Genomic DNA, 22418 nt, shown 5'->3' with positions numbered 1-22418 from the left:
ACTACAGAAACCACCTGAGCTCTGCTGCCCTGGTTTGACAACTGTATGCCCCTGGAGGCAATTTTAATCCTGTTGTATGTCTCAGTTGCCTGGCACTTTTTCCCTCCCTCCTTCTGTACTTAACACTGAGGTAGAAGTTTCAACTAGCATTAAAACACACAAAAAATGAACAGAATCTGAGTGGGAAAGTAGTCCAATGACCTTCAAAATTTGCAAAAACACAATGTGGCTATAAATGAGTAACTTAAGTAGAAGAGTAATTCTAAAAATGTCAGAAAAACAGTATCAAAAAAGTACAGTACTGAGTTGCAAGACATTTTCTATTGTATTTTTTAAAATTCAGAGGTTTGGTGGTTTTTTTTTTAATTCACCCTCTGCAAAAAATGGCAGGAACAGAATTTTTAATGGTATCAGAGATATACTGGTATCAAAGCACACATGGATTTTTGAAGACATTAACTCTTTTGAACAATTATCCAGTTGGCTTCAGTTGAGTATTGCTTTTATTTCCTATAAAAATACAGGTTTAAGTAGGTGTGTGTGTATATATCGACATATGTGTCTTGCAAAAAAACCTGCATTCCTTCTGAAGCTTCCAAGGAAGATCAAAGTAATGGTAGTAATCTTTACAAGGAGACTTAAATGAGTTATTGTTCATACTATATTTCAATATATGCAACACAAGTCACCAGCATAGGAATTTTTTTTTTTTTGCCTTAAAACCCCTGTAATACTAAAGAAAGTTTATATTAATACCTAAATAAATTCAGTTAAACTACTGCTATAGGGGCTGCTGTTAGTTACCTCCACTGTACTTAATACCACAGAGCAAATGAGGTCCAAATTTCAGTTGAAAGAACATGGTTAGCTTCAATTTCACCCTATTGATTTAATTATTTGCAGGAATGTGAAAATACATTCAGTGTAAGAAAGCTGTTAAAGCCAAAGAAAAAAAATCTTATTATTCTTAGAGCTATTTTCCAAGAAATACTAGATGTTTCAGCTTTAATGCTGCATTTTAAAATCAGGACAAAAAAAAATCCATGAGTAGAGGAAGACAGTGTTTATGAGCCTTCAAGGAGAACACTTCACTGACATTAAAGGCAACTTTGCAGACTCACTTGAAATGTATCAATTTGTAATCTACACATTTACAGGAGCTGCTCTGCTCTGAAAGCTGTTTCCCAATCTGTGCCAAAACATGTGAGGCTGCGTAGCATACTTCTGATGATAGACCTCCAGGCTCTGTTTCTCCATAATTGATTTAGTTATTAGTTATGCAGGGGAGAGAAGAGATCCCTGAGGCTTAGTAAAACAGTATTCAGTTACTAAAAGCAGCCCTTTGTGAATTAATGTCATCCTACCAGCTCTTTCTGCTCATTATTCCTTCAAGTCTTGTTTTCCTGGACACCAGCTGTCACAGAGGAAGTCTCCAGCCTTTTCTTCTCCTGCCTCCTTGGCTGACTGAAGTTGCACCAGCACGGTCTGGAGTGTCTCCTTCACCACCTGGATCTCCCTCTGCAGAGACTGTGCAAGCTTTATTAAGGAATAATCTATAGGTGATTGGCAGTCCCTTTTCTCTTTCCAAGTTATTAAGTACATTCTTGTTCTGCTGTTCACAACAGATGGCCATGGCTATCTAATTGTAGCTTCAACTTCTTCCAAATTGTTTGGATTAAATATTAATACATTTCTCACACTTGCTAGCAAAAGAAAAATGCAGGCAAACTCAAGTTCTCAAGCAGCATTATTTAGCAGTTTAAAAAAGGGAGGGGATGGGGGATACTGCTTGGATACTGTTCTCATGGGAAGGAAGGAGATAAAAAATACTTGTACCATTGAGCAGCAGCAATGCTCCCTGTGAGTTCCCTGATGGATGGAGGGTGAACTTTTGCGCCAGAGACACAGACCTGGGTGGATCAGATCCCAGGTGAAGGCAGCAGGAGGAGTCTGACACACAACACCAAGTGACCACAGCTTGTGTGGCATTAGTGAGCTCAACAACGTGTGCTATGCAAGGTGGGGTGGGAATCAAGGTAAGGAGCAAAATTAGCTTATAGCAGAGAAAGTGTTTCTGCTACACTTACCTCCAGAAAGCTTTCATGTTAGCTGAATTATCATTATAATTACAGTGCAGAACACACAAATATTAAGCTATATGAGACTCCACAGGGAATGCTTTGAACAAGTTGAAAAGCAAAGAGGGCAGTAACAAGGTTGTACTTTTGTGCATTAAAAGGAAGAAGGCCACCTGAAAAGTATCCAATAATTAGAATAAAATGCTTCATTTGGTTAAGAAAGAGTTTTCCACATTTTATTTTCCTCTGTCTAGTTCAGGGTTCCTGCAATGAATTCAGGAAGAAACTGATGGCTAATGATTCAGCCTCTGAAAGAGACCTTCCATTTCCCTCTTTCTGCAGCTGCCCCATAACAAGAGGGAGGGTGTCAGGTGGTGACAAGGGGTGCAGCAGGGAGCAGACTGGCAGATGAAGGTAGGGCATTCATGGAGACAGTAGCAGCTGCTGACGTGCACAAGCCTTTTAAGTGGCTGGGCTTCCTTGGCAGTACAGCTTTTTGTGCTACGACTGGCCTCTCATGGCAACAAGTTTGTACTATCAATATATTGGCCTTTCTGCTGATAATCTCAAATCAACACTATCCATTCTTGGAAGAAGTGCAAGGACTGGGTGTAGCTCAGTGAGACAACCAATTTTATCCTCTCTTCTATAGCTTACACTACGTGAAGAAGAAAGCAAGCAGAGGCAAGTCAGAGCCTCTGAAATGCTAAACCAATGACCAAGTCTGTGCACAAGCCCTAGGGCCCATCCCATCCCCACTGAGGCCTCCTGGACAGGTATGGTAAAGGGCAAAGACCCCAAAAGACAGAAGTTGGTTCATTTCTAAAAGTATGTCATTAAATTATGCCAGAACCTCACTTCAAGGAAAGTGAAACAGGATGACATTGAAACAACTCAGTTTCAAAAGTACAACACACAGAAAGGATAACACACAAGGACAGGCTTTGTCCTTTGCAGAGCTCATACACTAGGAAATGTTGTTTTACTTAACCCCAATGTCAATACAATGTCAAGAAAAAAAAGCCTCAGGTTCTGTGACTGTAAAAAATAAACTGCTACTTTTGAAAAACTGTGACTGGACCATGGTAAAGCTATACAAACCACAGCTCTTTCAGGCAGCCATTATTTTGCCTTTGAAAAGTCTTGGCTGCTTTTGATTCTGTTATCAATTCCTCAAAACATCATCTTTGTGTATTTAGATGCATCTACTATGATGTTTTGCCCTTAATATCTTCATGCTTACTTCTAATTTCTGGACAGCTCTGTTAATCTAAAGGGCTTCTGTCTCTGATTACGAGTAGTAGCGGCACACACAAAGCTTCTCCTATCCCAGGATCACAATGCACTGTACAAGGACAAATTAATTATGCTTTGCATCTTCTCTGAAGTAAAAAATATTATTATCCTCTTCTAAGTCCTGGATTCTCCACCCCTCTGCAACTTAATCATGAGGCTCTGCTGAAAACCTAAGTGGTAAACATAAATTCTGCAGTCCATGAACACCATGAAACTTCTGAAGTTTTATTAATTCTGATGCATAGTCTCTGACTACATGCTGTTACTTGTAATATTCCAAGCAATTACAAAATTCTTTTCAGGTAGAGAGAAAAAGCAAAACTGAAATGTTTCAGTGACAGTGGATGAGAAATCTTATAGGATGGAAGAAAATGAGGAAGACAGGAAAAGAACTGTTAACCAACAGAAAGATGGAGTAACAAAAGAGATGACTGCATATTCTAACCAGCAAGTTCCAATAACCTCATAATTAACACCACAAGCATATGTAGACAAGTAACTGTCAAACGAGCCTTTATGGCTAAGAAAAATATATGGTATATGGCTGAGCATGGCATCTCTATCCATGCACAGAGGTTATATCTGGATAAACAGCTTCACCCATTTTAAAAATGCAAATAAACAGTTCTGCATAGGTCCACATGAAAATGTGTCCTTCATGCTTAAACTCTCTATCTAGTGCTGCCAATATGGAGCCAGTATCCAAGGCAGTAGTTCCAACTGGGAATATTTTCTGGTCCTGCTGTCTTCCTCTGAAAACTGAGAAAATCTCCCCAATGTCAAATAAGCTGTAAATTAAGGTACTTGGGAACAGCTTCACACAAATGCAACCCATATTCAATAATGCTGCAGCTCTAACATTTTCTTGCTTGAAGCTTTTCACCTGTTTGACTTTGTCTCTTTGAAAAACATGAGCATCATGACAGAAGCCATGATTTGCAAGCAGATAAAAAGCAGGTCTAGTTACTGTAGAGACTTAATTTTTGGAAAAAATGGGGTCATTTTGCTCAATTACAGCTTCTCTCAGCATGGATGTTTAGGGAAAAGAGACAAAAAGTAGGTATTATGAATCAGTTGCCTACCTGTAAGAAAGGTTAGAAACCAGAAGTACATATTGTAAGATAAAAGGACATTGGAAGGGCAGTGAAGGACTACTATTACTCTGAGATAAGAGCCAATAGGATATTGGAAAGTAACTGCATTTTTTGGACATCTGAAGAAGAAATTAGTTCTTGAAAAACATAAATAATCAGAAAGAAGTGGCTGGTTTTGGTTGTTTGGTGTGTTGTTTTGTTTTGTTTTTAACCTGGTTAACTAACTATTCTGCTTGTTTCCAAAAGCTAAACTCCACAGTGCTTGCAGACAAGCTCAGCTCGATGTCCCACCACCTAACTGCAAGTGTCACTCCTAATCCCAGGCACCAGCACCCATGGAGGGGCTAAGCCAGCTGGAAAGCAGCTCTGCAGAAAAGGACCTTGAGGTCATGGTGGGCAATAAACTGAATATACACAAGCACTGCATCTTGGGGCAAAGGTGCCCAACAGCCTCCCAGGCTGGATTAACAAAAACACTGCCAGCAGGTGGACAGAGACGATCCTTCCACCCTAATCAGCACTGGTGAGCTACCATCTGGATGTTGTGGGCTCCACAGTAAAAGAAGAGGACTTACTGGAATGACTCCAGCACAGGACCGGTTTAATGGACTTCGGTATCCATCACACAAGGAGATGCTGAGAGACCTGGGACTCTTCAACCTGAAGAAAAGAGGGCTCACAGGATACTACCACTGTGTATAAATAGCTGAAAGGCAGGAATGAAGAAGAGGGAGCCAGACTCTTCTGACTTTTTTTGTCCACTGACAGAACAAGGAGTAACAGGGAGAAATTCCAAAATAGGAAATTGAATCTGAATACATGAAAACATTTTTTATAGTTTGAAGGTGGTCAAACACTGGACTATGTTGCACAAAAAGTTGTGGAGACTCCATCCTTGGGGATATTCAAAACTTGACAACATCCTGGACAACCTCCTCTAGGTGACCCTGCTTGAGGCAGGGAGTCGGACCAGATGATCTCGAAAAGGTCACTTCCAATGAAACCATGCTGTGATTGTGTGTGCTACATGCCAAAGGACCAGTGAAGAGCCAAGACAATTCATTAAGTATTTTGAATGACCTGGGTTTTGGCCTTTCTGAAGAGCACTCTTTGGAGCAAGGGAAAGACACTAAGCAAGTCCCTACTATTTCTGTATGAAGCCTGTGTGGTGCCACAGCAAGAGAGCAAAATGGCCTTTGGAAATCCATCACTTCTTACAAAATACAGAGGTATTTGCAGTAATGCAACCAATTAGAATTTTCCCATTTACTCCCTTGATTACTGTCTCCCTCCTTCACATCCGTGAATATTTCTATAAACTAACATAATACCCCTTCCGTGCAAAACCCAAAATACTCCCCCAAAAACTACTAAACAAAAAACTGCAACAGAATGACTGCTACATATTGAAAAACTGAATACTTCAGTGGTCTGAATATCACTTGTTCCAGCAGAAAAAGGCAAAGAAGCTGCAGCACCTGGAAGGAAATACACTGACCTATCTCCATCACAGCATAAAACTATACAAGTGGAACCATGTTCTCTGTGTGACATGCAGTAGGAAGGGCTCACCCTCCTGTCATCTAAAATAAAATCAAAGAGGGTGCCATTGCCACCTCTGAACTTGGAGGATCCCAAAATCTTCTACAGGTTCACCCAAAATGAGATTCCTCACTGAGCTACAGCCAGGGCTAAATTTTACATTACTCTGTTGAAAACCTACTCTGGTGTAAAGCAAGACTTGTATGGGAGCCTGCAGCAGGATAAAGGTGAAGGGTTAGCAACATGATCTGCAATGTTTAATAATTGTTTAGGCACAAAATTCTGCTTTTGAAATAACTGATTAAAATGCCCATTTTAGGGCAAGAAAAGAAGATTGTTTTTATCATAATACTCCAGCCAGGTTTTCTTCCAACAAAGCATTTCCACCAAGAGGAACTGTTACATGCATTCAAATTGTCTATCAAAATGTAACTACTAATTAAGAACAAAAATGACTGTGAAATTGCAATATAGGCTCCATTTAATTTTAGTGGGAATTCCAGGCCTTTACTATCAGGAAAGTAACACCTCTCATCAGCTCTGCAGACACCAGAACGAGTCACTTCTCATCCTTTGGTTTTTCCAATTAATGATGTGGACTGTTTTCATACACTCATTAATGATCAACCATAATTGAGTATTTTGTGGGTTTATTTGTTTATACTCCATAGAATTTAGCAAATATGTCATAGTGCTACAGAGAACTCTTAACATGCCCCTATTGTTTGATGCTTTTTATACAGAAGTGCAGTTTAATGGTTTTTGTGAAAGATTTCTACAATAAATTAGAATTGCAAGTGGGTCTGTGCCTATATTCAGGGCCAAGAAGTATCACTGGATTTCTCCTTTGTTCAGGTCGTGCTGGCACTTACGACGAGCAGCATGGTTGATTTAAGTGTGCTATGCCATCAAAACATAGAATGAAAAACAATGACATCTGGGTTTTTTCTTCTAATACAAACTTAATTATTAATCAAAGCTATGACACACACTAAACACTGGCAAATGGCTCGAGAGCATCAGGAATTTATTTTTCTCAGTGGTGTCTTTAGAAGTCTTTTAATAATCAGCCCACAGGACTAATTTACATCTGTGCAGCCCACAGTTAGATTTTTGACCTAATACATTTTGTAACATTTATGAATAAGGCAGTTTTTTTGGGAAGAAGATGAGAAGGATGAAAGCAAGCAGTGAATGGACTTGGAAAACTTTATCCTGTTTTCATTACTATTTCAGGTCTTTGACCTCCTGCTCTTAGAGTTCTACAGATTTTTAACAAAGACTGCATGATTGTCCAGTACCTGTGATAGGAAATTGTTTTATCTAAAATCAAATAAATTATCATGCAAACAACAGATCCATCTATTAAATAAATTCTTCAACTGAGGCTAATTGTTGTCTCCTATCTTAGTGCTAGTTCCTGCAATACAGGCAAGTTACCAATGAGTGAAAGCTAATTTTATAGGCACTGAGCAGTCTTTATTTAAAAAAAAACAATCTACAGGTCTGTAGCACTGTGGTAGCTATTTTTCTCATCCCTTTTTGAAGTACAGCACAGTGATTACACGTACCAGATGGTAACATTTTATGCACATTGATCTGGACTACCTCTGAAATAGCAACTGCATGTTAATGAGGGGTAGCTGAATTGCTGAACTGCTTCTTTGTATGTCCCTATGTTTTAAACATGGTTTCTTATTTTGCGACTGATGGACCAGGATATCACACAGTGTGCATTTCTGTATTTAGGTAACATGAGCTGAAGTTCACTGATAGAGGAAGTCTGATCTCTATCAGAAAACTGTGGCTTAAAACGAGACTAATCTACAACTCTTCTGAAATTTCCAAGTATTAGTTTTATTTTTTTAACTAACTCTTGCAGTTTCAACAGCTATGAAGAAATAGGCACGCTCCACAGAACATACAAACACTACTATTTCACATACGTGTAGTGTATTATCTTCTGGAACCAAATATGCAGTTTTCTGGCTTATTTTACCTTACCTAATAAACTGTAACTATGATCAGATCTGACTGATGTGTTTGAATATTAACTTAAGTCCCCTGCAAAGAACCTGTAACTCCAACCCTCAGTGTTCTTCTGTAAGGGCCACTGAGAAAAGCTCATTTGAGAGTAAATATACACGAGGGAGAAAGGAGTTGGATGCTCTGCGCACACACACCCCCAAGACACATCCATACAACTCTGAAAAGAATGCACTGGGGAAACAACTGCAACCAAGCATGAACACTGCAAATATAATGAAAAGGAAGTTGAATAATCTTTCTGTATATTGTGTGTATATTGAAATGCTTAGAAAAGAAAGATTTGAAGTAGTGACCAATTACTGACTAGATTTCTCTCCTCTGATGCAAATCCCCTTCCCCCAGCACCATTCTCCCCTCCCTCTGCCCCTCACCCTTCATTCTTCTGTTACCTTTAAATAAACCAAGTTCCTAGAACAGGAAACTTGCAATGACTTGCAATAGATGCCCAATTACTTAGAACACAGTGGTATTTCCACACACTATTTATCCTTCTTTCTCTAAACTATCCCCTGCAGGGCTGTCCACCTTGGCTTAATAGGAACTGAATCCTTTCTAGCACCATCATTACCTCAACTCACCTTCAGATATCTCCAAGGGCTCCTCTGCTGATCTCTGTCCCTTGAACATATTTGTCTTTCTTCATGATCCTCTCAACTGCCACCTCTTCTCTATTAAAACCTAAGCAGCTCAGTATTCTCATCTTCATCAGCTTCACTGGTTCTTACTTTCTTTACCCTTTCTTACAAGAACAAAATCTATTTTATGAAAAGTTCTTCCTATGAAAGTTACAAATGAAACAAAACTTTGTGCTCTTAAATTTTGAAAAATGGCCAAGGAATGCCTCATAAAGGTTAAGAAATCTTCAGAAAAACTGACAGATTAAGAACAGAAAGAGATAAGGGTGCATAAGACAGTATCTTGTCTGGTTACTTGCATTGGAGTGTTAGAGGCAGCTTAAAATGTGTAGGATGCCACATGATGCATCTGTTGCCCATTTTCTTTAGAAAGAAAAGACCCCAAACTACAGGTGACAATATGCACAGTCTGAGTCAATAATGTAGCACTTAATTCAGCTAAATCATGTTGGGAAATGCAGGTGCATGGACACTTGTATCCATGCAGCTGTTGGTGTGCTACGTATTTAATTATATGAGCATTACAAACAAAAGGATTTTAACAGTAAAATAAGGGCTTTTCAGTGCCCAGTCTTAATTTACAAAGAACTAACTCTGCTTAAAGCAATTAAAGCTGGATCAGACCACAGTGAAAATGCACTATAGGAAAACTTACTACACAAAAATGCCCATTTCAGCAAGACAATCAATACTCCCATTCTTAATGTATCTAATCTACACTAAGAACTAGCATTCCATGTGAATCTGAAAGGCAAGTATTTCATGTGCATACTTACACAGATTGATATGTATCTATAGTTATAGCGAAAAGGATATGAATAACTCCTTCATCAACTCTGCAGGCGGAACTTTGCAATTGATCTTCCAGATGCACCAATTTCTCACTTATTGCTTCACATTTTTCTCCCAACTCTGCAGAAAATATGAAGAACTCCTACAGAAAGTAGAAAAAGAAAAGAAAGCACGTTTGCTGCTGACTGCACTTTTCTACATCAAATTTGCATCAAATTTAAGGGAAAATAAAATATTAGTAAGGGGATATGATACTCTGCAGTGCAAAGACATTGCCTAAAAGCAAATTCCCATTAGAGAGACAAAAAGCTGTTTCTGTATAATAAATTGGTGATTAATATGAAATGGAATGAGTTTGTGGTCTCAGTCTTCTTCCCAGCAGAAAAAAGTCATGATCTCACTTTCAGCAGATGATTAAAGGGGTGTGAAGACTGAACTGCTCTCCTTCTTCCCTGTTGTCTCACCACAGCAGGGGAGGGAAATCTCCTGCAAACCACCCCATTAAGGTACCCAAATTTCAAGTTGGTCATATAAATATGATTTACACTTTTAGGTCATGTAAATATTTCAAGCAGCATCATTTTGGTAACTCTTATACACATAAAATATACTTTTATTTTTGAAGAAAAAATCTGTCTAGAGTACTTGGGGACTTTGCTCAAGCAATCAAAGAAAATGCATCAAAGTCTTTGACATTACAAGATGAAATTATGCTTTTTTTACTCAGTTATCATTAAGCAAGATTAAATTTTCAAAAATAATGCTTCTCTATTTAGAATTCACACAGGCAAATACTTTTTCTATTTTAAACTGAGTATTTTAAACCAGTTTCAAAGTCCTTCTCATAAGTTTTTTCAGATACACTCCACAAGGGTAATTGCTATATTATATATTTTGCATTGAGTAGTACTTTGAGAATTGACCCAAATAAGCAGCAAATATGAGAAGAGGAAAAGAAAAAAATCAATTTGTGCAGCTCTGGGACAAGCCTTTCCTCTAGCTCCCACAGCACCATATGTCTACAGTAATGACAGGGGTTATTTGTAAGAAAAGATTATGGTGCCAAGATGAACTTCTGCTGGAACCATGTTAAAAAAAAAATTAGTAATTCATCAGCTGGAATCCAGAAAACTGGATCGTCTCTAGACCTAGTCTGCACACTCATCAATAAAGCTAGCTTCTAATGTGGCCATATACTATGTGCAGAAAGTTTTTCTCCTCAAAGGAGAAAAATACTTGGGGGTGTTTGCACTTACCTGTTGCTGTAAGACATCAGTGGTTGTTCAAGAGAAATCAAACCTTCAATCAAAGGCCTTTCAGAGAAATCATGCTAACACTTGTTGGAATGCTGCCCATTGTGAAACAATCTGAGTTTTGGTGAACACATTTACCAGATCTGCATTGTGTGCTATCCTTTCACTTTGCATCACACAGTGCATACATGGAGTTGAATGCCAGAAGAGCTCTATGTGCTGGCACATCCTCTGTTATGGCACAGAGCTTTACCTTTCTGCTTTCCTTGGGCCCTTCCCAGACATGGCTATCCATCAGATCCCACTAGGACCAGCTGCAGCTCAGCCCCTGGATGGGTGGGTTGGTTATGTTGCAAACACCTGCAGCTTAGACACAGAGGAGCACAATGTCCAAGTCCCTGGCTCTGCACACAGAACCAGAGCTGCCACTTCCAGGCATTACCAAACCTGAGAATCGACAGCAGCACTCCACAGAAATGTATGGCTGTGAAAAAGACCCACTGTTTTTAAAGCGAGAATATGGGAGGAGAAAGCAAACATTCTCCTTGCAGAAACTAGGAATGTCTTTTTCTCAAGATCAGGGACAGAAGATGAGGAAAAGTCTTCCATCCAGCTACTAAATTATCATTCAGCATACCAGCAGGACTCCATATGCTGTTATGGGTGGGATAACCCAGGCCATTTGTATCAATAGAAAGCTCTTAGGGAATCATTCTGTGACACACATGCAATAACAGATGACAGTCATCCAAAAGAACTTAGGTCTTAGGCTAAACAAGTCAGTAAACTGAAAAAAAACCCCAAGTACTCTGAAAGCACATCTAAAATTATGACCATGTAGAGAAAGCTCCACCTTTGAATACTGATTTTTCTCTAAGAGTTAATTACACATAAGAAAATCAGTCTTCCCATAGCCCTCATTTCAAACAGAAGAACAAGCAAAGAATGCTCAGTGCTGCACAATCAGAGGACAGTTAATTTAGGAAGAACAGCTTTTAATTCCTGCACAAACTCTTAAGTAGCACTCTGACAAACAAAAGCTGCAAGTGAAGTATTCAAACCAGATGCTTTCTACAGACTGTGTACTTCAACAAAATGAATTAGTCCTGTACAGATCTTACAGACACATAAAAAGCACATTCTTGCTCTTATAACATCAAGATATTGAATACTTTAGTCTGATCCAGGTACTGCCTTTATCAAAAATTATTACTTCATGAGATTTTGGATCACATTCATGCTTGCCAAGCAGGATGACACTTCTAACCCTGATTTGAAATCACCAGTTACTACAGACAGACAAATTTTTAGAAGTACATGTTACAGTACACTCCTGAATACCTGTGCCATTAAGTATATTTAAATATAAACAAATGTCCAAAGGTATGCATTACAGTAAGGTACCCCTTTCTCTTTTATGGTACCATTATGGCAGGAACATTTATGCAGGTAATTGGTCACACAATTAGCTCTATCATTAGTTGCTGTATGAGAAGATCCATTTTCTCCACTTTAAAACTGCCCCCACATTTCCTACCTCATACATGCAAATACAATGAATTCACTGAGCAGCTATAAAAAGTACACTGGCTGGATTTGCCTAGCTCTGCTGTGAAAATCCACAGTGGAAGACTTTTCCCTATTCACAGTGTCAGTGAATGTACAGAACAAAATGGGCCTTTTAGACTTAACCCCTCACTGAACTTCAGGTGAGTCAAAAGATGCTGGAGGCAGCATTTAGATACCTGGGTGATAAAACAATCTCCGTGTTGCGAGCATGGCCTCACTCTAATGTGCACAGATCCTTAAAACCCAGAATAAAATTTCACTACAGCCTGAAAGCCATAGTGAATGAAGCTGGATGATTACACTTATTGGTGCACTGCTACATAATCTGATGTCACGTTTGACATTTTATTTTCCCTTTTAAAATAAAACTTTACAGCCAAGTAAAGAAAGGTCCCAGGAAGGACAGAAGGAAGGAACCAGCAAACAAGCCCCCAAGACTGTAGGGTTTCAGGTGAATGCTTGTTCTGCAGCAAAGGCATCTCACTGTGGGAGTACAGTGCTTTGCATCAGTACTAATCTGTATTTTGAGTACTAAGCCTTGGGGAGTAGCTTCCACCCCACTGCAGTTCCAGTGAAGGCCTTTATTGATGCATTGGTCTTGCACTAAACATGCTCAGAAATAAGAGACTAAAATTTTTAACCCACTGGCTTTAATTCCCTTGTCAACTGTATACTAAGATTCTCAGTTAAAGTAATATGTCCATTCCACCGCATATGAAAAAGTGCAGAGTATTCTTCCTGAATGAAGTACATAATGGTACATAATGAATCGTCCAAAAATGTAACAAAAATCCTGTTTACTTTGGAAATTAAGACAAAGGAACAATAAATACTACAAAAACGTAACCAGTTGTAACAACAACACAGGAAGACAGGGAAATCTAAAAAGAGTAAAAGTCAGATCAAACTTGTTTAGATATTGAAACCAATTTAATCATAACTAAATGGCTACAGTTGCACTGCAGAGTAACAAAAATAACTCTGTAAGATCAGGGTTATATTTAATTAGTCTTTAACTCCTAGTAATGCAGCTTAATTTCTCTTTATTGCAGCCATAATAGTGTATGGATAAACTATTTCTGCACCTACATAACCCAGCTGCCTTTGTAGTTGAAATGAGAAGCTCCTCCAATACCTTAGACAAGCATCAACTCTCAGGAACTTACATGCAGGTGTCACGTGAAAAACGCAGGAGAACCATCATATAAATTATGATTATCCAGAACTTATATGATTAAATAAATAAATATGAAAATGGAAATGGAAGAAACATACAGTGCTCTCAAAAATACATAAGAATAATTCCAAATATTCAATCAATTCCACAGCTTCTGCCTCTAGACTCTTGTTTAAAAAATGTTGATAGCCCAGAGAAGTAGATAGAAAAGATTTCTATTAGGGCCTTTCATGCCTGGTAACATCACTGGTATCATTTTTATTTCACATTTGTCTATGTAGGCAGGAAAACCCCTGTCAGTGATACACAAACTATTCAGAACAGCTCCTGGTTGGAAAGTGGCACTTTACACTGATCAACAATATCTCTGAGAGGAAAGTGGACTCTGCCTCAAGCTCAACTTATTAATAAAATACAACTCATCCAAGCTTGTAGGTTATGTCAATGCTACAAGATGCTGTAGGTCTTAAGACTTTGGTTATTTTTGCTCTAATGGCATTTTTAGGAAGCAGCTGGGAGAGATTGCAGGAGTCAGGAGAGAGCTGAAATGCAATATTGCTTTATGGATTTTTCTGTGAACAGGGAATGTAGCTGGCTGGTATTTTTTTTTTACCTCTAAACCCTTAAGGAGGTGAAAACAGCACAAATATGGGTATGATTTACTTTTCAAGGTGCAATTCTTCTGCCTTCTCAGAAAAAGTAGAAATTCTCATTCTTTCCCAAAGATGTGAAATTCCAATGCAAGAAATGATAAGAACAGACAAGGTTCCAGCTGATCCACTGCTGTAGCATCAGCATATTGCATCAAGAGCAGAGGTAATGGTTTTCACTTTAGTCTTATGCATTTTGTTTTACCTTTTTACCAGTAATTATAGTCACTTATGAGCAACAGCTCCTCGACAGCATTACTTGAGGAAAATGTTTGATCAGCTTTGCCAGTGCAAACACCTTCTGTGCTCTTCAATCTAGTTCAACAATTTTATACAGAAGAAACGGTATTGTAGTAGCTAGATTATTTTAATTCTATTAGGGATTAGAGTCTTTGGTGGTTGTGCTGAGAAGGAGGATTCCCAGATATATCCTTAAAATTCATTCTTCCTACAGAGGAACTTTTGTAAAAGGGCACTGCCTTACTTCCAAGCAGCAATATCATAATCCCAATAAAATAGAAGCTTTAGGAGACCTTCTGCAGAGTCAAAGCCAGATTTCTTTCACTGCACTAAACATTCTCTCCCCCATAATAGTTAAAATAACTTAAAATAATATAAATAACAACTACAAAAAGTTGCCCTTACAGGCAGATACTTCGTATTATGGTACAAGCTTTAGAACAGTGATCTACAGTTGGCAGAAGTGCTGAATGTTTACCCTCGATCTTTGCAGAAGTTAATGGCAATTGTCAGCACTAGAAACTCCAGAATGTTAGGCCAAGGCATATCTTAAATAATTACTAGAAACAAAATGCAACCATCCGTGTTTGTCCTGCTCGAGCAGATGCTTCAGTCACACGCAGGCTAAGCACACATGCCCTCAGATAAATGAGCTGCACGGCCATGAGGTGCCCAAGGCGCAGGGGAGGAACAAACAACAATTTGTGTCTGCTCTGCATCCCAGATTTCCTGCCCCACGTGCATTGTCCCAGGCAGCTGTTGTAGATGAGGAAGGCCACTGAGAACAATGCATGTTACTCAGCACCATTATGGCAAGGCTGCCCAGGAAGCAGCCAGGGACCACCAGAGCCTGCTCTGTCACTTGCAGTGTGACCAAGCCTGCTGTGACTGTCCTCAGCTGGTGTCTGCACACATGGCTCCTAGCAGCTGACATGAGATCTGGTGGTTCTGGTTGCAGGGTACAGGCTGCTCCAGGGCTAAACCACCCTTGCACTGAGCAGGTTTTCCTCCTGCTCCAAATCAAGATGGTTGCATTTCATTTTACCCTTACATAGCACACAACAATAACTAACAGTCCTCCTATTTATTTATGCTCCTTCAACTACATGTTTTATGTGGTTGAAGACTTTGATTTTCAACCAGACTAGGATTTCTAAACATTTTATTTCTATTTCTTTCCTTCTTTTCCTCACTGTGTTCCTGTCTTCTACAGAGGGAGGTGTCCAGACCAGAGCCATAGTCCTCTGGAGGCTCTGGCATTCTCAGCTAAGCACAGTAATTATTTCTGTCTTACAACTGACATTCCCAGTAATGAGCTGCAAATGGCATTTGCCCTTTCTTCCAACACAATGAAGGTAATGAATCCCACTATATTTGTAGTCCACTATAAACCTAGATTCTTCTTCTGCAGTATTGTCAACTTAGCTGCTATTTACCATCTGTATACATAAATCCGACTCTTTTTCTGCCTCAAATGTAATTTGCACCTGTCTTTCAACATATCCCTTCTTATTGATTTCAGACTATTCTTTCAATCTATCTAGACCATTTGGAACTCTAATCCTAATTGAAATTATGTTGACTGGCACATAAACTCCTGGCCTACCTCCTTTTTAAAGGCAAACACAAAATCTGCCTTTTACCGATCCCTTGGGACTTCCAGCTCCCTCTAGGAGTTTTCAAAGGAGCTTGTTAATGGTTTGGAGATTGTTTTTCTTGGCTCCTATGTGCTCAGAAGAAATTTCATCAGTCTAGCCTGACTTAAGTACATCTCATTTGCCTTTGGATCTTTTACTGCATTTGTCTCTTGCTACCTTGTAGTGAATACTAGGAGCATTACATAACTGGACATAGCTTATAATCTTTAGAAAGACCAAAAGCACAGAGAGTAAGGAGGAAAAAAATTCTGATCCCATTTATTTTCTCATTCACCTCTGCTATTAGAAAACACACATGGTTTCTTTCACCTTTCCCTTACATCCATCTTATCCCTGAACTCCCTTGCCATTTCACATGTCTTTTGTTTAATGCAGCTTAGTGTGCTCGGGGGTCTTGCTGCTTCACACTTATGCTGTGCAGTACCATTTTAAGCTCATTCTTAGAAACACTTTTGCCCTGTCCTTTTCAAAACTTCTGAGCCACTGAAAAACTGCTGACATAGGTATGTAGTCTGTGACTGTGTTTGCACTTCTCTGCACCAAAAGAAGATGGTGCTGTACCATAAACCTGATGTCATCTGGATAGTACCAAAGAACATCTGCTCATTCCTTCTCCTAGAGAGTTTGTCCCACAGAAACCCCCCTGTTGTCTCCCTGGTTTTGTTTAGATGAGCTTTTCTTTTGTGGAGGTAGCTATCTAACTTTCATCAGAAGAGGGATCAAGGTTGTTTCCCAATTACTTTTGCTCTTATCACCTTCCACTTACAGACTGCTTGCTTGTTCCATCAGCGTGGTTATATATATTTAGGAAACTTAAACACTACAACACACTCCCCCACTTTCTCATATGCAACAATTTAGGCATAAAGCCTTCCAGACAGCTGTGACCTGCCTCTTTCCCACCATCACAGCTTTTCCCACACTCCCTTTGCTAGCACTGATCCCCTTCCCTTCTCCACATGTGAGTGTTAAATGACTCATCAGAATTACAGTCCAATGTTGGCAATTCTTCCCTTCATGTATCTTCCATTACAGCTACAGAGGAGTGTCCCTGGAAAAGCATCTATGCAGGAATAGAGCTTTTCACTGCCTTCCAGCACCCTGCTGTGGCCTGACAGCAGTCTTCCTATTCTCATCCATAGTAGATTGAAGACCTTCCCTAATTGCAGACTTCCTAAAATGAGAGCACACTACTGCACTGGCTCATTTAATTACACTGGGACAATTCCAGCTCCTGCTGTGGGAGGATGAGGCTATTTACTAACTTACCAATAAAAATGCACAGTGGGTCAGGACTTGGAAAAAGAAACCGAAGTACCAAACTGTTTTCCCGTGTCCACACCCTGCTGTGCAAGGAGTCAGCATAGCTGGGTTGCATTTATAGGTGGTTCCTAGCATTGTTCATTCCCATCTCTGCTCCCAAGTCACTAAGATGTAACAATGTGGAATGACTAACTGGGTGCTCTCCTGCAGGCAGCAGGGAGACTGACCAATGTGAATTAGGGGACCAGAGCATCAAAGGTACATTTAGGCAAAACCTTGACATTGTACAAGCTGCTGACACTTTCACGTCACTTCAAGGAGAGCTCTCTACAAGTCACCATCAATCCAGCCGTGGCAGTGTGGTAGAGCCTGGCTTTCTCGCATATTTCTATTTCTTTTATTTCTATCGCTGCTTTATATTCTCTTTATGCACTTTTGTCCCCCGCCCCCCCTTAAAAATTCAAAAGTCTCTCTGCTTCTGAGGACTGTAAGATATTAAGCTTTTGGTGCACACTTCTATAGTGCAGCCCTGTATATTGTGATCTCTGGTGCCCTCAGTATTTTGCCCTGATGGCAGTAGGGCTTTTTGCTGCCCTTTATCCCATGGGATTACCTGCTCCTATTTCATGTCATCTATGGACACAAGCAGCTGCACAGTTTAACTATAATTCACAGCAAAGCTCACTGATCAGAAAGGCCATTCGCATTTCCTGCAAAATTCACCTTCATTCTCAAGGCTTCCTGTTTTTATTTATGCTGAACTCACACAAAGCCAAGCAGTCTATCCTAGGTGTGACCTCATTTCACAGTCTCCTTGAGCACAATCTGAGCTTGGTGTTGCAGCTAGATTATCTTTCCTGGAGCATTCCAGCTGCTCCACAGTCTTTGGATTCACTGGTGGGAATTTAAAGAAATGCCTCATCTGAATAGTTATCCTAAACCTTAATATTTATTTATTTAATAGTTGTTTGGCTCGGAACACTTGTCACTTGTACAGGAGGCATGGATGCTGTTAGGGAAGGTGAACTGGGGGTTACTTGTCCATGTAATTTATTTGCTGGCTGGACACAATGCTTGGATACTAAATTTCCTTAATATGTAAGTTGCAACCAAAGGCATACCAGTATAAAAATGGACCAGACTGAACCAGTACTCTTAGAAGCGGGGTAACTCTCCTTACACATATATTACCTTAACTCTTAGTGTGTAGGCAGACAGAGTTTTGTATTTTTTTGTGAGTGGATCTTTCTCACAGGCCACGCATCTCATGTTATTCAATTATCCTAGCTTTCTTAAATGCATGAACTAGGTTCTGGCACATTTTTATTTATGAAAATGGTGTAAAATTACAAACATCCGGTATTTTCATTCAGACGAAATTCCTGTTACTGGGTATTCTGCTGCAGTATGTTGTCTGCTTTTATACTTCAAAAATAAATTCAAAGGTATTTTTAGTGGCACACAAGAAAACAACCTAAGCATAAAGATTTTGTTCCACTCTTAAGCATCATGACAGTGCTACTGTGGGCCTGGCTAAATATTACTGGTTCTCCTTCACCCCAGTGTGTTCATCCTGTAGTTGGTATGTGTTAAAAAAATTAGCACAGGATTTAACTATAAACTCCCTGAAATACTCAGCAATTATGCCATTATTTTCAATGGGAAAAAAAAGAAAAAAGGAATGAGCCCACTCTAGTTGTAATTGTGTTGCTTTCCCAAGTGCTCACACATTCTAGCAATTTTTAAGCAAAGGTAACACTATAAAACCAAGAGTCATTTGTTCTAATTGAGACAAAGAATAGTCTGTACAATATCACCACTTCATACTGCCTAGGAAACACTTACCTCAGACAAATGACCCTCTGCTCCAAATGAAATGTCTTCCATAACCTGTTAGAGATAAATTATTAAGTATATAGTAGATACATGCTATATAAACAGTATGATTTTAATGGAACTTATAAAAACCATATAGCACAATAAAAAGTCATGTAAGCTGAACAATTGCATCAATTTTCTTCACATGCATGAAAGATTTAAATTGCATCTGTAATGGAGCAGTGGCAGCCACCCAATATTTAAAACTATATTTGAATACATTTTATTAAAGCCTGCTTTGGCTTCCCACTTAAAACCCACAAGGAATACTGCCTCTAAAACTGAAGGACTAACTATAGATTGAAACAAACTTTTCTATCAAGCTCTTGCAGATCTTTACACCATTCAAGAGTCTACAGACTTTTTTTTTTTTTTTTTTTGGTACGAACCCGGTAAATTGTTTTGGGCAGGAGAAATGAGAGACCCCATCAATGTTTCCTATTGGTAACAAATACTAACTATAGTCAGTTCCTCCTTCAAAACTTCCTTTATTTGTGAAGTCTGTAAGAAATAAGCCAATGTTTCATTGACTGGCTGAGGAGCAAAGAAATTTGATGTTCCCAATGCTTGATGTCATTGGGAAATCATTAATACTAATCACATGTAAGAGTGTTATTGACAATAAACTGAGACAGGGATATTGCTTTGGTATGCACACACACACACACAATAAAAGTCCAAAATCATTAATTTGCCATAAAATCACAATTGTTATTGGATACTATTTTCAGCAATCAATCTGAAAAGAGGTTTAAATTTGTCTTGCCTGTAATATTAATTTTCTGATGATATTTTTACTGCTAAATTACATGTAAGCATTAAGCTTACTGAGATGCAACCCCACCTAAAGAGCTGGCATTTTTACCAGCAGACACTCCACCTCAGTCTCAGATGCAGCAGAGGGGCACCGTGCTGCAGAGCTCCACATGTGGCTGCCCAGTGAGGATCTGACCATTGTGTACAAGCCAGCTGCCTCTTGCCACTGCCATCCTTTCCAGCTTGGATCAATGCAAGAAACACGCAAACGCTGACTTTCACTAATGCTTAATGCTGACATTTAAAACTAAGATTAAATTTTAAATTTCCAAATTATTTTCTAAGCTCCACAAATACACCATTTAATTAAAGCTCAGATGAATGCACAGTTTATTTAGCTTTCAGAAGGCTTTGTCCTTTACACATTACACATTTGCCTCCTGGACCACAGGCCATCCCCATGCACAGTAATGAGTTACAGTCTGCTCACAAAGGTTTTCTTGACGCTTGCCACCACTGAATTCTGAAAAATGTTGTATCATGTTCTGTGATAACTTCTTTTTAATGGCAGACACCACATTAAATATTTTTTCATGATGGTCCATTTGGTATTACTTAGACCTTGGTACCTTTTTAAAACTTAAACACATGAAGGCTTACAATTATAGAACATTTTTCCAACACCAGAGTGATCTTCAGCTGACCTCAAAACATCATCCCAGATGGCCAGACTGAAGTATGTAGAGGAGAGGAAAAGACAGCAGGCCTTACCCTCATCCCTGTTCCCTATCTCTTTCATGATGAAAAAGTGAGAAATTATCTACAAACAATTCTGATGGAACAACTACCAAAAATGCTAACTTACAGAAGGTAAAACTACTGAATTTTGGATTTTACCTTGTAACTTTAATCACCTCAATTTTCTTGAATTCTAGTAGGTGTTCCTTTCCTTCATAGTGATTAAGAGGGAGCACTGCACAGCACGCCAGAGAGCAGAAGAAGAAAAAAGGATAGGTCAGGAACTCAAGCCTGCAGGTGCACGCACACCCATGTTCATGAGGTTACTTGCTGTTAGGGAGGTCCCAGCACACACAGATCTCTCCGTTTATTAGTTATCACTGGTGGTTTTGCTGTTTTTAAAAGCTTTTTATAAATGCTTTTGCTTACACACACATTATCAAGAAGGAAAAAAATAAAGCAAGATATTATAAGGAGTGGAACAAGCAGGCATTAATGTCTGAAGAGAAATGAAATAGTACTGCATATTTTAGAAATCACCCAGATATGCATCTAGCCATGTAGTAATTATCATTGCAATTTCCACCTCAGTTTAAAAGCGTGGCACATTTGTGGGATGAAAACTGAAACTCCCCTTTAATTCTTCAGAGACTTAGAAGAAAATCAAGCCCAAATAAGCACAAAAAGTCTGAAATGATGGGACACCCTAATTTCATCAACACAGCTACAAGCTGGAACGTACACACTTATGTGAGAATTCAAGAATCTGTATCAAATACATTAGACAAGCTGACTGTCACATGACTGAGGGTAGCAATATTGTCTGCAACTTTGCTCCAGTGTTTTTTTAAAAAAAAAAAATTATAGTCTAATGAATTATCTGCAACTGAGAGAAGCACATCTAATTTAAGCAACTCAGAGTGGTTCACAGGTTGATTTTTGCTGGGCCCACTTTATTTAGTTTTCACCAAAACATCATTAATGATGTTTCAACAAGCTGAGCTGCCAATGCATCTGATTTTCATCCCTAGTTAACAGTCAGTGTTATAAAGGAAGCTTGATTTACTGAATTATTTTGGGATGCCAGTCTACCACATAAAAACTGGGGAGGAAAAAAACAATCAGCAGTCTCTTAGAAAGCACAGTTATGAAAACTATAAAGTAACTGTTGACAGTTAATAAACCTGTGCTCACATGATAGTAAAAGAACAAACTTTCAAAGAATTTATACCTTACACATTTTTATACCAGAACATGTCATATTTTATGATTTAGTGAGGATATTTAATTAAAAATGATAAATGGCCCCTCTGCAAAGCAGTATCTGAGGATCTAAGAGAATGGCTCTTTCATCTATTTTGCTTTTCTTATTATTGCTATGTTTCTTGTTGCTTGTTTTTTTTGCTTTCTAAGGAAACCTATAGAGTAAGATACAGTTATATGCAAGAAAACTATAGCATACATCAACAAAACCAATATTCACCTGGCACCAGTCTTAGCTCTACATGACACAATAAATAACTGGAGAGCTTCATTTATAGAATTCCACTGTAAAGTAAATCAATCACCTGGGGATGAAATGTACTTTTCACGGCATATATGCACATATGCTATTATCAGCCTTTTGTATATTGTCTTGAAGTAATTAATTCAATAATCTCAAAGTACAAAGAACATGAGTCTTTCCTTCTGCTTCAGTGGCCAGTGGTGCTCTCTAGAAATTCCCTAATGGGGAACAGAGGTTGTAACA

General features: G+C 38.9%; 1 protein-coding gene across 1 annotated transcript in view; it reads right to left on the bottom strand.

The window, feature by feature from the left end:
- Positions 1-1200: 1200 nt before the first annotated feature.
- DISC1 (DISC1 scaffold protein) overlaps positions 1201-22418 on the bottom strand; it is a 189585-nt gene continuing 168367 nt past the window's right edge. Inside the window, exons 12-14 of the mRNA XM_082276713.1 lie at positions 19142-19186; positions 9518-9628; positions 1201-1536 (exon numbers count right to left, since the gene is read on the bottom strand). Of these exons, the coding sequence (XP_082132839.1) occupies positions 1381-1536; positions 9518-9628; positions 19142-19186 (312 nt within the window). The 3' untranslated portion in view covers positions 1201-1380. The remainder of the gene's footprint in view (positions 1537-9517; positions 9629-19141; positions 19187-22418) is intronic.

This window comes from Coloeus monedula (genome assembly GCF_965178545.1).
Source record: "Coloeus monedula genome assembly, chromosome: 2".
In the NCBI taxonomy this organism is placed as follows: Eukaryota; Metazoa; Chordata; class Aves; order Passeriformes; family Corvidae; genus Coloeus; species Coloeus monedula.
This window is presented reverse-complemented; position numbering and strand designations above follow the sequence as displayed.